Here is a 16392-nt window from a genome sequence, read left to right as displayed (position 1 = left end):
ACTTACCCCGTGTTCCTTCTGTGTTGTCAGTCCTCTCCTGCAGCGTCTTTTATTATCCTCTGTCCGTCCAGGACCCCGCCTCTCCTGCTGTAAAACTCAATGATTTTTAAACGGTGGTGACAGTTCAAAGTGAGCAGACTGTCATGGTTGAACAGTCTGACCTTCGGCCTCAGCTTGGTCCAACGTTTTGTAAACACTGCTGAGACCGTCACATTTTTATCTGCAGTAGTTATGATTAAGTCTGGTCTCTCTAATGAGTTCACTGTAACAGCAGCTTTACTCCATACATGTATTATGACATATACAACTAGTCTGCTTGGAACAATAATGTATGTCTGGTGTGGTTTTTCCACAAAAAAGGTTAAAAAATATATATATAATTAATTTAATAACTGGACAAAAGATGCCTCCTCCTACACTCTCAGCCTACGTGCACCAGAGGCTTCCGTTTCCAAACTAGTTGAGATATCACAAATCCTGCTTGTAGGCCCTCCCCCTAAACAATGGACTTTCAATGAGCACAGAGGAACTTTCCACTTTCAGCGGATGAATGTGAAAACAGGGTCAGCAGATAAATCTGAGGGGTGGTGAGATGATTAATGGGAGCGAAAAGAACAAAAAACAAAGTTCTGATACACAAATCTGTTTTCAGTTTTTGGAATTTTTCTCTAATCTTTGATTTTTGGTGAAATGTTGCATCATTTGAACATTTATTGAAATGAAAGCATGTGAGAAGTTTAGAGGGAAAAATCACTATTTGGTGGAGCTGTTAACAACTCATAGACATGTGAAATGTGACCCCGACTACACACTGCTTTTTGTAAGACGTCAAAAGCCAAAAAGGTTGTAAACCACTGGTTTCATCTTTAACAATGTGTTGTATTTTAAAAGCTTGTTATATTATCCATTGTGTCAAATCTTCATCTGAAAAGTAACTAAAGCTGTCAAATAAATGTAGTGGAGTAGAAAGAACAATATTTCCCTCTGAAATGTAGAAAGTAGCATCACATGGAAATACTCAAGTAAAGTACAAGTACCTCAAAACTGTACTTCAGTACAGTACTTGAGTAAATGTACTTAGTTACTTTCCACCACTGGTAACTAAGTACATTTACTCAAGTACTACAATGTTGAATGAGATTTTGAATGCAGGACTTTTACATGTAATTGGGTATTTTTTCGATGAGGTATTCCTACTTTAAAGTAAAAAGGAGGGTAAAGTTTGACATATAGTCATTAACTGTACGGGAAAAAATAGTAAAGAATGTAGTCTATTATTTTTTTTGCTTTTTTTCTGCAAAAAGACCAAATATTCACGTGACCTACATCAGTTTTCACTCTACTGTCACATAAACTATGACTTAGACAGCTGTGTCTAAATTATCATATTTAAAACTTATCATAATTATTTAGTGTTGAAACAATTAAATGAATCAATAACAGAACTACAATTGTGATAATTGATTAATCGTTTTTAAGTCATTTATCAAGAATAAAATGCAACATTTCCTGGTTCCGGCTCATCTAATGTGAGGATTTGTAGCTCTCCTCTGTTTTATATCATCTTGAACTAAAATAGTTTTGGTTCTGGGAAAAAGTGAAGAGTGATGAGTCCACAGATGAATCCCAATAGTAAAATAATTTTGCAATCAGAAAATGTGCAAAACATTGATCAGCTACAGCGTTTCCTCTAGGCTGAGTGGTTCAGCCTGGTGGGGAAACAACAGATGTGACTTTTCTTGGTCTTGACAAGCTGCAGCATTTATTAACTGACACATCGTAGTCTGAACCGAACGTTTACTGCCAGACTGACAACTTCCTAACGACAACTAACGTTAAAAATAAAATTAGGCTTTGCTGCCTGCTTCCCGACTCATTTTAAAAAAGACGAGAGAGAAAGAGAGAGAGAGAGAGAGAGAGAGAAGAGAAAGAGAGAGCACCAGCGAGATTGTGTGTGTGTGAGAGAGAGAGAGAGAGAGAGAGAGAGATAGAGAGCGAGCAAGAGAGACAAAAGAGAAAGAAAGAGAGCACCAGCGAGAGTGTGTGTGTATGTGTGTAAGTGAGAGAGAGAGAGAGAGCAGCAGTGGTCGAGCGAGCTAGAGAGCGAATGAAGAGAGGGAGCGCTGGTAGTGAGAAAGCCGGTGAATCAGATGGATAAAACATTATTTTCTGATTGTTTCACAGCGGTTACGTTTCATAGGACAAATAAACACGCTCACACCCCCCCCACACACACCTCTGCTCAACCCTGCTGCTAAACACTGCACCGCCTGATTTGGTCTGAATACGGCCGTACCTTACCGCTAACCTTTCCCTCTGCTCTGCTCACATTCACCGTCACTTTTCTGACGCTCGCTCTCTTGCTTAACCACTCGCTCGCTACCTGCAGTTTCTCAGGCAACAACACAGATGTTGACTCGCGTTTCGAAACAGCACTACTCAGAGGCTCCCAAATGCTTTTGATTTCCAAACTTAATGATATTTGGCGTTATTTTTGGCATTTAAAAAATATTTTTTGGCCTGGCGGGGGTACTCATTGTACTATTATAGGGGAAACACTGAGCTACAAATATATACTAACAGGTCATCAGTCAGGATAGAAGCAACCAGCAGGATCACAGTAATTTAAGATTTCATTTTGAAAAAGGAGGCAGCCAGATTAAAAATGTTCATCACTCTTTATCGATCACTGGATTCGGTTCAGCAGTCTACAGAGGTGGAGGCTTCTGCGGCTGAATCTTCCCGCTGAGCAGCCGGGTCAGACAGAACGTCAGAGCTGGATGTTTTCTGACTGCAGAGTTTCCTGAGGGACGGACACAGCAGCAGCATTAATATAACGAACACATTTATATGAAAAAAAAAAAGACTGTACAGACGCACCAGCAGCTCCGTGAGGCTCCGCTGAGACGCAGGAGCGTTTTGAGCTAAATGATAAAGTCAGCGTTCCGACGTGATCGCAGTGACGATGCTAACACGTGGATGTTCAAACGCTTGAGCTTCCACGTCATTTCGCACCTGTTCAGAGGCGGTTTGTTGCTGCTCCCGGATGGAGCGGCTGCCGTCCTGGAGGCGGTTGGTTTGATGTTCCACCTGGGCCGCGGTATGAGGCCGAGGTCGCCCGGCCTGTATTTGGCCATGAGGAACTGAGGACTTTTTAACCACTTCAGGGTCTCTGGGCTGTGAAGGAGAGACAGGTTGATGGGAACGGGACCAGACATGAAGTTCTGCTCCGTCTATACAAGTTTGAGGTTTTCATTCAGGTGTCCTTCGCTACATTTCAGACACTCTGACAGCTGTGATTACCGGTTATTTTGTAGAATCCAATTTTAGGTTCAATATAAGCTCATAAAATATCATCAATATCATTTTTCTTTCTGTCTTAACTTTCCTTCTCCCCTCAGTATCCTCCTCTTCTTTATTTAAAGGAAGGATGTTGAAGTTTAAATAGTCATAAAAATGCTTTTTGTGACGTACATTTGCAATATACCAAGTGAAAGCAGAACATTTAACACAGAGACACAGAAGAAGAGGTCTTAGGTAACATTAAACTTAGTGAAATATTGTCTGACTCAGTGGAGCTGGGGGAGGGGGGGGGGCAGCAGGTGAGCCGACTGTCAATCAACGCCCACACAGCAGACATCAAAGCTATTATAAGTCCTCAAGTCTTATTAACGGAGGAATAATTTCCAAAATGACCACCAACACACTTATTAGAGGGCCTGAATGAATGATTTTAGAGATTGAGACCATAATGACTGGTTGAAAACACAGATTGACTCTGTATTTCTAGAGAGAAGTTGAGGCTTTTTGAACAGGAGGCCGTTGGTGGCACTTTAAGGTATCACACTGGCTTCAGCTGCAAGCCGTAGTAGTTGCCGCTTGCTACAAAAGAACAGGAAGTGGACCGAGACCCTCCTTTTCAGGTTGTCATGGGTCAGTTGTTTAGTCTAGAGTGTGACTGACAGCTTTCACACCGACACAAACAGACAAACATGCCAATAAAAAGTTTTAACCGAACCGAACAGATTGGTTTTGAACCTTCAGACTCGAACACAACAGTTTGATTTTAGAGAGGAGTGCTTTGTTATTTGTATATTTCGATGAGACCAGAGCACAGTTGATCTGGCACGATCCAAAGGTCAGCAGGACTCTGATCCAACTAATCTGGGGAAACAGCTGGAATGTGTTCTGGGTTTTTCTAAACAGGAAATCAGCAGAGTTCACACCACTGCTGATACATAACACTGAGTATCCAGAGGAGAGTGATTCCAGTACCTCGGTGGTTCGGGCTCAGTGACTTTATAGAGGGCGCAGCCTATTCCCTCGAGGGCACTACTCTCCAAGGTCTCCAGCAGCCTCTGCATCGTCCGCTCAGTCTTAGACGTCCACTCGGACTTCTGAGGGAGACAGAGACGACATTAGAGTGGAAACAAGCTGTGAACATGAAGTATGAAATCTGGCTTTTGTTAATTTGTTAAGCAACAGTTAACTATTTACACATCCAACAGACACGTGACATGTTTCTCTAAACCTGACTCATGTAAGCCTGATATTCACTCTTCTTTTAGCTCTGTTTTCGGTCTACGCTGACTCCTGAGGGAAACATTTGGCTGGTCTACAGCTAACAAATGTCTGTTTGCCGGAATAAGGAGCCCAAAGGAAAACATCATTCCTTCTGTTCAGATGAAGGAAGTTGGCACTAAAAGATTTGAAAGATATTGACTTAATTTGACTAATTTGGACAATTTTGCCCCCCCATCACTTACACTGAAACTGCATTATGAAGGGGTCTCTTAACGGCCAGTATGAACAGGAAGAATGATTACAGCAAGAAAAAATGTTGGCACCTGACTACTGTTTTTAAGACAGACTTGAAAAACTGCGAACCCGTCCTTTAAGCTCCCTGTTTGTCTGAACAGCGGGAGGTTAATGGGATGTCTGACCTTCCTAGATTAAAAACCAGCTTAATTGGACCATTAAGCAGTAAGTCGTCTTCACTCTCTGAAGTCCGGCTTCCACAGCCTATAAGGTTTTATTCCAGACAGTTAGACCCTGCAGCAGAAACTGTGACACTATGCTCTGTGTTTTTACCTCCAGGATATGTCTGAGAATAACGACTGAGTCCTGAATGTCGGTCTCCAGCTGCTTCTTCCTGATCGTCTCCTCCTTCAGCTTCTTCCCCAGATGATCTGCCTCGAGAGTTTTTTGACGGAACTGCTCGGACACTGAGGTCAGGTCCTGCCTGAAAACACAGTAGCAGGATAACTAACGGGATGACTGACAGGTGGGGGTATAGCTCAGCGGTAGAGCATTTGACTGCAGATCAAGAGGTCTCCGGTTCAAGTCCGGATGCCCCCTGAATCAGATTTATATATATACTAGTGCAGTGCCTGTTCAAAAGCTACCGGCTGCTGCTTCAACACATAGAAAGATGAATACTGTTGATGTGAGGTGTGAATGAGTATAAACAACAACAACAACATGACAGAAACTAACAACCTGTATACACACAGATGTCATAAATAATAAGTACTCTAATAGCAAATAAATGTTCTTTTAATAAAATTTATATGAAAATGGTTTAGATATTTACTTTCTTCAAATGCACCTTATGTGTCAGTGAATAGGAATGTGGATAAATTATGAGACTTATTTACTGAGAGCAGAAAGAGTTTCACCTGAGAGTCTTTATGAGGGTTTCCTGGTCTGATGAGGTGGTCTTGTAGTGGTGTAGCTCAGCGCTCAGCCACTGACACTTCTGCATCAGCTGCTCCAGCTCCTGAGGAACGGGAGACCATGAATATTTTTGGTGACTTTTCTTTTTTTTTTAAAAAAAAAACTCTACTGTGAACTTTGTGTGTTTGTTTGCAAGTTGACAGATGCTTCCTCTATCCAAAGATCAGCTGATTAGAATTTGCTGATGTTTTAAATCTGCCATCAGAAGAGTAAATACATTCTTTGCCACAACAAAGACTAAAGGGCTGATGAAAGAATAATAATGAGTAGAAACGGTAAATAAGATGCTATGACGGCTGCAGCTTTTTGTGCCTTTGTTTCACCTTAAAGATTTTACAGGTCCAGTGAGACAAAAGTATTAGTAATAAAAAAAATAGCGGTGGAGAGGAAGAGGAGATGGATTAAAGAAAAATGACAAATCAGTTGTGACAGATTGAAATAGAAATGATTCAACTTTCAGTTTCTAGTGACGCATGTTTCTGCTCGTACAAAGGCTGCAGCTCTGCAATCTTTGCGAGTCGCCTACGTTCGCCTCCGTTTCAGCGACAGGTGCAGGTTCACTGATGAAGAAGAATCCTGTTCTCTGCACAGATGTAAAGATACAAAGAAACTCCTCACTGGATATGGAAAACAGTGTACATTCCCTCCTCAATGCAAGCTGAGATGTGAGAGAAAATACTTTTGACAAGCTGAACATGAATGTAGGTCGGGTGGTTTTTATCACATGTTCTCACCTTCAGTTTGCTCACCTGCTGCATGTTACAAACAACTGATGATAAGCCTAAAACCTCACATAGCCTGCAGTAATCCCATATATCCTGTAAAGTAGTACAGATAAGCTGAATGTAAAGCAAAAACTTTCTCTTAACTGAACTGGACCTCGATCCAGTTTTATGCTGTTTCTCTCACCGACAGTGAGGCCAGGCCCCGTCTGAAACCTGAACAGAGACAGACTGACCAGCAGGTGGGGGTATAGCTCAGTGGTAGAGCATTTGACTGCAGATCAAGAGGTCTCCGGTTCAAATCCGGATGCCCCCTGAGTGAATGTTGCTTTATAAAAAGGCAGTACATTTTCACCCATCAGTGGCTTAAAATGTCTGTTTACCTCCAGCGTCCTGAATCTTCCACAGTTTGTTTCATGAGCTACATACAGTGTAAATGTAACCTTCAACTCTGTCACATATCCTAAAGTAACATCAGGTTAACTAAGTTGACTGAATGTGTACAAAATAGGTCTTAAAATTGAATTGTCATATTACATTGTCCTGACTGTGGAGTCCACTAAAAGATGAGAAGATGAAAAGATGAGCTTTAGTCTTTAAACATGTCATTTAAGTGTCTCCACAGACAGATCATCAGCGTACCTATGCCAAGTTATAGGACTGAAGCCAAAAGACCTTACAGAAACATGAACATTATTTTTTTTAAATAGGACTTTATATTTGAATTATTTACCACCAATAGATTTAAGTAAAACTGCAAAAAAATAAAGTCACATTTAGTTACAGTTAGGATTTGATCTGCCGTCACTCTCTGATCTCGCTGACAACAAGACGTAACACGGTTCTGTTGTTGTTTTAGTTGTTTTACCTTATAGATTTTATTTCTGACTGTTTATACTGTGGTCTGTGTGTGTGTGTGTGTGTGTGATTGTCTTCTATGCTGTTTCTCTCTAGAAAGCCCAAGGTGCACCTACCTTGAAAAGTTCTATATGAATACATTTATTATTATTATCATTATTTACAGATCCTCCTCACTCATGTAAATATCCAGAATCTCTGAATATTTACATATTTTTCACTTCTAAAGTTTTCCTGCTGGACACCAGATGTCTCCTCCGTCACTGTAAAGTTCATTCTCAGTGTTTGTGCAACTGGAGGCTTCGAGTTTCCGCATCACATTTGTGTGATGTGGAAGTTGCATTCTGAATCAGGATTGGCTCAACTGGTTGTGATGTCATAAATCCTGCTCGTAGGTACGCGTGTTTACTGAGATTTAAGGTGAACTCAGAGAAACTTTCCTCCCAGAACTCTGCACATACATCACTCTGCACAGAGAAGAGAACAACATCAAACTGAAGGAACAAGAAGAAAAACACATTTTTGAGTTTTAAATCAATTTTGGAAATGTTAAATTATTGTAAAAACAATTCTTAAATTGTTTAGATTTAAAATTGATTTAAAATGACAAAAGATACAAAGTCCAACAGGAAATGCTGCAGTACAGACCCATTTATCTTAGAATATAGATACTAAACCACAGGAATATATATATATATATATTTTTTTAGCAAGACCAATAAAAGAAAATCTCAAACAGAGACTCAGAGGCCAGAGGAACAGCTGATAGACAGGAAGTTCAACACCCGGTGGATCTGATTAGAAATCCAGCAAGAATCAAAGACTTTCATGTCATCTTTAAAACATAACGTCTGCTCAACAGCGGACACTGTGGCCACGAGAAGCTTAACACGTCTTACCGTCTTGTCATTGAGGCTCTCCAGTTGAACCCGACTGAGAGTTTCCTTCAATCTGTCAATCTTCGAGCGAAGGTCACTGTCTGCGCACTGCAGCCTATCTTTCTCCTGCAAGAGGGCCATGTTCTCCTTCAGCAGGAACTGCAGCCTCTCCATCTTCTCTTCGTGCTGAGCCCTCTCCTTCTGAAGAGCATCTGAAATCCTTTCCTGGAGGGAGATCTCCATGTCGTCCTGAACCTCGTACATGATGCTGTTGTTGGAGGACGAGAGGAGGTGATGAATAAGGAGAACAGTATTATAAATAGTCTTGCAGACACAATGCTGACTGTCAGTTTTAACTCTGTCCTAGTCTTTACTTTTCTCTTTCAAGCTCTGCATCCTCCTTCAGGCTGTTGATGGCAGCTTCATGCTCCTCCTTCTGATTGACCTGCTGCTCCTTCAGAGACTCAATGTCGGACATCAGCTGCTCCTTCTCTGCCTCAAACTTTAAAGCTGAGGACAGGAGAGGAGAGGAGAGGAGAGGAAACAAGGAAAGGAAAGGAAAGGAGAGGAGAGGAGAGAAGAGGAGAGGAGAGGAAACAAGGAGAGGAGAGGAGAGGAGAGAAGAGAAGAGGAGAGGAAACAAGGAGAGGAGAGGAGAGGAGAGGAGAGGAAACAAGGAAAGGAAAGGAGAGGAGAGGAGAGAAGAGGAAACAAGGAGAGGAGAGGAGAGGAGAGGAGAGAAGAGGAGAGGAAACAAGGAAAGGAAAGAAAAGGAGAGGAGAGGAGAGGAGAGAAGAGAAGAGAAGAGAAGAGGAGAGGAGAGGAGAGGAGAGGAAACAAGGAAAGGAAAGGAAAGGAGAGGAGAGGAGAGAAGAGGAGAGGAGAGGAAACAAGGAAAGGAAAGGAAAGGAGAGGAGAGGAGAGAAGAGGAGAGGAGAGGAAACAAGGAGAGGAGAGGAGAGGAGAGAAGAGAAGAGGAGAGGAGAGGAGAGGAGAGGAGAGGAAACAAGGAAAGGAAAGGAGAGGAGAGGAGAGAAGAGGAAACAAGGAGAGGAGAGGAGAGGAGAGGAGAGAAGAGGAGAGGAAACAAGGCGAGGAGAGGAGAGGAGAGGAGAGGAGAGGAGAGGAAATAAGGAGAGGAGAGGAGAGGAGAGGAGAGGAAATAAGGAGAGGAGAGGAGAGGAGAGGAGAGGAGAGGAGAGGAGAGGAGAGGAGAGAAGAGGAGAGGAAACAAGGCGAGGAGAGGAGAGGAGAGGAGAGGAGAGAAGAGGAGAGGAGAGGAAACAAGGCGAGGAGAGGAGAGGAGAGGAGAGGAAACAAGGCGAGGAGAGGAGAGGAGAGGAGAGGAGAGGAGAGGAGAGGAGAGGAAACAAGGCGAGGATCCTGCTTCATATGTGGAAACAGAACAAACCTTCCATCTCTAAAATATGTAAGGCCCTTAGCAGAGTTAGTGGCTTTACCCGTCCAACTGCAGGAGAACAGAACTCACCCTGCACCACGCTCTGTGAGTTCAATTCACTCATCTGGTCCTGAAGCTCCTGCGTCAGCTGGCTGTGCTGAATCCTCAGCGCCTCTCTGTCCTGTTCAGCCACCTTCTGCTGACTCTCCAGCTGCTCCGACAGCTTTTCCACCTCCTTCTCTGTTGCAGCCTTGGAGTGTTTCAGGTACTCGATGATGTCGTTCTTGTCAGTCTCCAGCGTTTTGTACTGAGAGACGAACTTCTTGTTCTCCTTTTCCAGCTCGCCACATTTAAGCTGACATCTGCAGGAGGAAGAGGGACGCTTGAGTTCAAGGGTGATTAAAGTATTTAGTATAAAATGATAACTGCATTAATTTTTCTTCGGTTATGTCAATATTGAGGTGAAATACACTGTAGTAATAACTCTGGAGAAGGCATCAAACTGACATTAACACAGTGAAAAACAGTTTTTCCTTTAAAAAGATATAAAAATAAAAGACAGCGTTGATTGATTTAAATACTGAAATAAAGAGTTTGAGGGCTGGAAGTAGAGCTGCAATATTTTGTTTATTATTCAATGTCAGTGAACAGAAAATTAACTGTCAACTGTTTGAAAATCAATTCATCATTTCAAGTCATCAAGCAGAAAAGCCAAACATGCACTGATGGATTATTTCATAATTTCAGGACATTTCATGGACAAAATGTCTTTATGATTCTTTATGAATTTCGACTGAAATAATGCGAAAATATAATGTGAACAGTAATTAAGGTTACATATGTTTAACATGTTAATGTAAAGATATGTGGTTTATAGGACCGTTTACAGCGGCACAAACGTAACTACTAGCATTTAGCGCTTTACCTTTACCTTTGCATTTAACGTTTGCATTTTACCTTTTTTGTCTAAGTTTGAAAGACAAAACTAAATTAACACATGGTTGTACATTTAATTGCATGATTTTGTGTTTTAAGAAACTACAATAACGGATATATTTCCCCTTAAAAGAGCAGCAGATCTGTGTAACGTTAGCTAACTGTTAGCAGTCTTACCTCTCCAGCTGCTCGTCCAAATATTGAATTTGTTTTAAATATAAGGACCTCTCTCTGTCTTCAGAACTGATTATATCCTCCATTATGACGGATTTTTGCTCTTTCCTGTAGTATTTTTGTTGGCTTCGTTTGGTTTATCCTTACTTTCCTAAATAAGAAAGGTCATAAATCAATTTAGCTGAAACCACACTATGTTGTTGCTAGGGGGATGCTGCCTTCAGGGACTGCTGGTAAAGTTAGACACTTTTCAAAAATAAATATCAATTAAAGGACAGGTTCACAATTTTTCAATTTTGTCTTAAAACAACAGTCAGGTGTCCATATGAACAGTGCAACAGGTTTTCCTCACTGTAATCATTGGCCATCTTTTAATGGCCAGTATGAACAGGAGGATGATGGCCTTTCAATGTTCTTTCAATGTAAGTGATGGAGGACAAAATCCACAGTATGTCCACACAGTCATTTAGTGCAAAAATGTATTTAAAATTGAAATATGAGGCTTCAACAGAGGGACTTTGGCACTAAAAAGACTGTAACGTTGAAAGATATCTACTTGATTCATATCAGCTTCAGATTATTTTTTAAATACATTTTTTCACAGAGGGAGGACTGTGGATTTTGTCCCCCATCACTTACATTGTAAGTGCATTATGAAGGGATCTTCTAATGGTCAGTATGAACAGGAGGAATGATTACAGCAAGAAAAACATGTTTTAATATTCATTTGGGCTCCTGACTGTTGTTTTAAGATAGACTTGAAGCGCCTCCTAGAGGTCAGGAGGGCGAGTCTCTTCAGGCAGCAGAGCTGCTGCTGTTGGCCTTTTTGACCCGGGTGGAGGTGTTGACGGTCCATTCTGGCCCATTGATGCCCATAGTCATCATGTTTCAGAGCATGGTCGCCATGGTCGCACAGCCTGCACTGTTTTAGGTTTACTTAGTTTTTATTTCCATGTCATGCCAAAATATATATATTACCATTACATGTCAAACATCAAGAATATATAACATCTTTTGGTGACAAATACACAAAACCTTTGGAAAACATTGATTTGATTTTGAGATGGACTTGAGCTAAAAGAAATCCACATAAACAAATGTATACATCTAATTTCAGTTTACGTGCAAAAAACCCCCAGAATAAATTGTACCTCATTTAACATGTAAAGGGATTTTATCCTCATCTTCCAGGTTTTCTCCAACTGGCTAATTTAAATGTCTTGCATGTAAATAGTTTAATATGTGCATATGTTTTAAAAAATAATCTGCTTCTGCTTTTATACTACTAAACAATGTTCTGTGTGTTTCTCACTTAAGTCACACTTTTGCCAAGTATGACGAACAACAGTCCAAATATATTCAATTATTTGTAATGTAAGAGAAAGAAAATGAGCTCATTTTTCAAATTTGAAAACCTGAAACCATCAAATTTGAGGCATTTTTACTTTAAAAAAGGACCTAAATGAATAATCAGTTATGATTTTCTGTTGATCAACTCTTTAATCTCACAAACTATCAAATGGTGCAGCCACTGAAAAGACAAGGATACAGTTGTTTTTACTGAATAAACCAAAGAGCTTTGTTACCAACAAAGTATGTTGAATGTCTTGACTGTTTTCTAACATTAGGCTACAGGTAATTAGGGCGGCAGCCTTCACACCTGATGAGTCCGGGGGAAAAAACTTTCCAAAAGGTAAGAAAGTCTGCCAGTAGATAGAAATTATATCTGCCTGCTAATTTCCAAACACATTCACAGGTGATATCTAACTAACACTTTTACACAGATACATTTATAGGTTATAGATTTATTTGTTCAAAGATCCCTTCCAGACGTGTTTTAAGACATAATACTAAAAGATACTCTGCTTGGAATAATAATTTGTGTCTTGTATGTTTTTCCCACAAAAACTTGAGTCAACTAGTTAAAAAATACTTGATGACATCTACTGTAGTCCTTCTCCATCATTAAAAATCTATGAATATACAAATATTTTAACTTTTAAACGTTTAACAGCCGGACACAAGATGTCTCCTACTTCACTGAAAAGTCTGTAATTCAAATTTGCTTTATTGGCATGAATGTCACAACAACAATATCACCAAAGCATCAAGAGTCAATGAAACAAAATAACATTAACATAACATTAAGATTGATATATATTAACTATATAGTCTATCTACATATCTATGTATATACCGTATATCCTATGCATAGTTAAATTGTTAAATTACAGAGTTGAAATTGTTAAGTAAATGTTCCTTATTTCTAATAATAATAATAATTTCAGTATAAATATTTGGCTAAATTAGTGTTTGCTGCAGTAACGCTAATAGAAGCATTTGATGTACACACACTCACACACACACACACACACACACACACACACACACACACACACTTCACTAGCACCCTTAAAAATCATTGAAGAGAAGAGTAACGTTTTAATTTTGCAGTCTGTCATTTTGATATCAGTGCCAGTCAGTGGACTCATCTTCCTCTTTCAGGAACTGGTGGAGCTGCTTCTCTGTGGACAACAGCTGCTTCTTGGAGTGTTTAAACATTTCATTGTATGTTTCCGTCACTTCTTTGTATTTGTCCCTTTTGTCCTGTAGAGACTTAAACAGGAACCACTGTGACTCTGGTGGAGAGAAAACACAGCTCTCTGTTCATCCTCACAGAACAAATGAGGGACTTATGGATGCACACACCACCTCCTCTTTCTCCTCTTCTTTTTCTGTCTCAGATGATCCAGCTTTTTGTCTCCAGCAAAGGAGGCAGCTTGATATCTAAATGATCTTTCCATGCTATGTAACTCTGTCACCAGCAGATGGCGTTGCAAGCATGTCCTTTGGAACAAAATGTTTTACTCGAAACTGAACTCGAAACTGAACTGAAGTACAGTACATTGTGAGCTTTCTTAAATGTCATTTTAGTGTCATCAAATATGAGAAATAAAAGGTGAAATCATCTTTTTCTTCCTTTCCACTCAAGAAAGAATAAAAATGTTACAGCTCATAGAAATTCTACAAACCTGAAACTTTTGTCCTCTAATGAGGGGTGAACACTTCACCTTTAACATAGCATATTATAGGTGAAACTGTTTTATTTATTCTTCATTTGAGCTGTTCTGTGTTGCACAGCTTGCTGCTACCATCTATTGCATGGCTCAAATGTTACGCTGCAATAAAGGAATAGAGGTGGAATAATGAGTGACAGTTTATATTAAGTCCAACTGGCAAAAAGTACTTAAGATTTTATTTTGTGAGTAGTTTTTAAACAGAATGAAGCAAAATTCTGTATTATTTGCCATGGCTCATTTTTCATGCTTTTACAAACAGCATATATGCAAACAACACTAGTGATACAGAGAACAATATTTAGGAAATATAATATGTGGCGGCTGATTTTGTCAATCAATGATGTCACTGGTTTGCATTTTTACAGTGAAATATTTGTGGCATAAAGTGTTTGGCAGGAGATTCACATCTCCAGGAGGAACCAATGAGTGTCACAGACAGACTGGGGACAGGAAGTGTTGAAGAACAGACTTTTGATCTGTTCTCAGAATTTGATGACAGTAAGAAAAATACAGAATATCTCCGGCCTCATCCTTTAATTTAAAGTGAATATTGTTAAACAGAACATCAAGTGATGATGCACCACTGGGATTATAAAGTGGATTACTTTTGTTAGTTCAAATCATAGTTCAGGAACTGCTCTCAATCTTTACTGTTGATCTTCTTCACAGAAGAAACACAAGTACTGTATTTGTAGGTAGATATACTTCAGTAGGATGAGCTCTTGCAAATACAGAATCAATCAGAGTATTTGCAAGTAGTAGTTTAATTCCCCTCTGAGGACACATTATTGTCAAAACTAAAGCAAAGTCTTTAAAAAACACAGCAGAGCAGATATACTGCCCTCTGCAGGCTGCTCTGAGTCACTGTGTCATTAAAAACAATTCAAATCTAACAAGTGCAACTGGATGACAATCAATTAATCAATTAAAAACATCCACATCCAGTACGTGACACACACATAAAAACTAAACTGACTACAGTATGATTTTTTAAAAAACAACTAATTAGACAAGACCCCCCACACCCACACAATTAACTTCATACAAACAGCAGAAAGCTAAATGAAATCAGTATTTGCTGTGAGCAGCTTTGCCTTTAAAACAGCAGCAGTTGTCCTCGGTTCACCTGCACAAAGTTTTTCAGGAACTCAGCAGGTCGGTTGTTCCTGCATCTTGCAGAAGTTGCCACAGTTCTTCTTCTGTGGATTTCGGCGTCTCAGCTGCTTCTGTTTCTTCATGTTAATCCCAGACTGACTCCGTGATGTTGAGATCAGGGCTCTGTGGGGACCAAAACCATCTGCTGCAGGTTTCCTTGTTCTTCTTGTTGCTGAAGATAGATCTTTTTTGGGCTCATTGTCATGCTGCAGAATAACTTTGGGACCAAAGACCAGACGCCTCCCTGATGGTGTTGCATTATGGATAAGAACCTAAACATCTAAAGTGCCAAAAACTTTTGCACTGTATATCTGTACCATCAGTAATTCTGTTATTTAGACCTTTGCTTTTCCTACTGTGACAAAGCTGCATTAAAATATCCTCCATGTCATCTACATGTTCAAGTAATACCACAAGGGATGAAATTTTATAAAGCACAATAGGATTACTGTCAATAGAAAACCCAACAAATCAATTTAACCTTTAGTTCCTGGATCAGCTGCATGTGTTTGATCTTAAGAGTTACAGCAGCTCTTTGTCCCTGAAGTAAAACTGCATTAAGATGCAAAATAATTCAACCAGCAGACTTAATGTTAGTTCAAATCCTTGTACAGGCACCGCTCTCAATCTTTACTGTTGATCAGAACTCCTAACGACCACAACATTAAACTCCTCTTTGTCCCAGAAACTGGAGCAAATTGACATTTGCTGACGTAAACACAAAACAGGAAAACTCATTATCTGACCGCAGAGGATGCTGAGGCATGATATCCTTAAAGGAAAACCAAGATTAGCAGCAGCAGCAGCACACGTTTCTGGTTCTGTTTTGATCTTCCTTCTATCCGCCTTCACCCCTTTTGGCCCTTTTGTTGTGGTGAGGCCTGCCAGGGGTCAGCCAGGGTCATTCCAAAAGGAGAGAACGAAGTTTAATGCCTTCAAACCCACTAATAACCCCCATTGCGTCCCTCCAGCCCCCTCCAGGGCCATTTTTCATAGCTCTCTGCCGGGCCAGTCAGAGAAGGCAGGCAGCTGGAAGCCGGTCGTTTCCATCCACGCGTCTGGTTTGCATTAAATGGACACATGTGGTCTTTGTTTTGAGAAGTGCGGTTGACACGAACCCATAACCAGCCGAATGAAAAATGGATTTCTCAGGCAGCAGGATTTAGGTTAAACTTTGTCCGGGGCCAGTGCTTCACTTTAAACAGGAGGTATCATAATGACAGGAAGCACATTATTTGACTCAAACCCTTCGTTAAGGATGACGGGTAGAGTATCGCTGCGATGTGAGACAGTTGATCTGAGAGGGACTCTATATGTGAGTCAGGTAGCAGATAGGAATCTGTATGTTAGATGTTTCGGCTCCAACTTATATATCACATGTCAAGAGTTTTATAGCTGCATGTTGCCATAAAAAGACACTTTTCTGTTCACGACTGAGATTTATACTCCCAAGC

The 16392-nt window shown here is 40.3% G+C and overlaps 1 protein-coding gene and 2 non-coding genes across 5 annotated transcripts; 2 read left to right on the top strand and 1 right to left on the bottom strand.

Moving 5' to 3' along the window:
* Nucleotide 1: 1 nt before the first annotated feature.
* On the bottom strand, nt 2–10942 carry cfap157 (cilia and flagella associated protein 157). 3 transcript variants are annotated; one of them, XM_067572771.1, is made up of 10 exons: nt 10707–10942; nt 9684–9955; nt 8569–8704; nt 8216–8462; nt 5679–5779; nt 5092–5242; nt 4276–4397; nt 3016–3177; nt 2677–2803; nt 2–87 (listed from the first exon to the last, which is right to left on the bottom strand). In XM_067572771.1, exons 1-9 carry the CDS (start codon nt 10787–10789, stop codon nt 2701–2703), a joined length of 1377 nt encoding a protein of 458 aa, XP_067428872.1. In that variant the 5' UTR covers nt 10790–10942; the 3' UTR covers nt 2–87; nt 2677–2700. The 3 variants fall into 3 exon arrangements, with proteins under 3 accessions (XP_067428872.1, XP_067428863.1, XP_067428880.1); XM_067572762.1 differs by lacking the exon at nt 2–87 and having other exon boundaries at nt 2660–2803; XM_067572779.1 differs by lacking the exons at nt 2–87; nt 3016–3177 and having other exon boundaries at nt 2660–2803.
* On the top strand, nt 5287–5358 carry trnac-gca (transfer RNA cysteine (anticodon GCA)). Its single transcript has one exon. It is a non-coding gene; the product is annotated as a tRNA-Cys (tRNA).
* trnac-gca (transfer RNA cysteine (anticodon GCA)) lies at nt 6703–6774 on the top strand. The gene has a single exon. It is a non-coding gene; the product is annotated as a tRNA-Cys (tRNA).
* Nucleotides 10943–16392: the final 5450 nt, after the last annotated feature.

Source organism: Thunnus thynnus, chromosome 2, assembly GCF_963924715.1.
Source record: "Thunnus thynnus chromosome 2, fThuThy2.1, whole genome shotgun sequence".
Taxonomy (NCBI): Eukaryota; Metazoa; Chordata; class Actinopteri; order Scombriformes; family Scombridae; genus Thunnus; species Thunnus thynnus.
The sequence above is the reverse complement of the archived record's forward strand: the minus strand, read 5'-3'. Positions and strand labels throughout refer to the sequence as shown.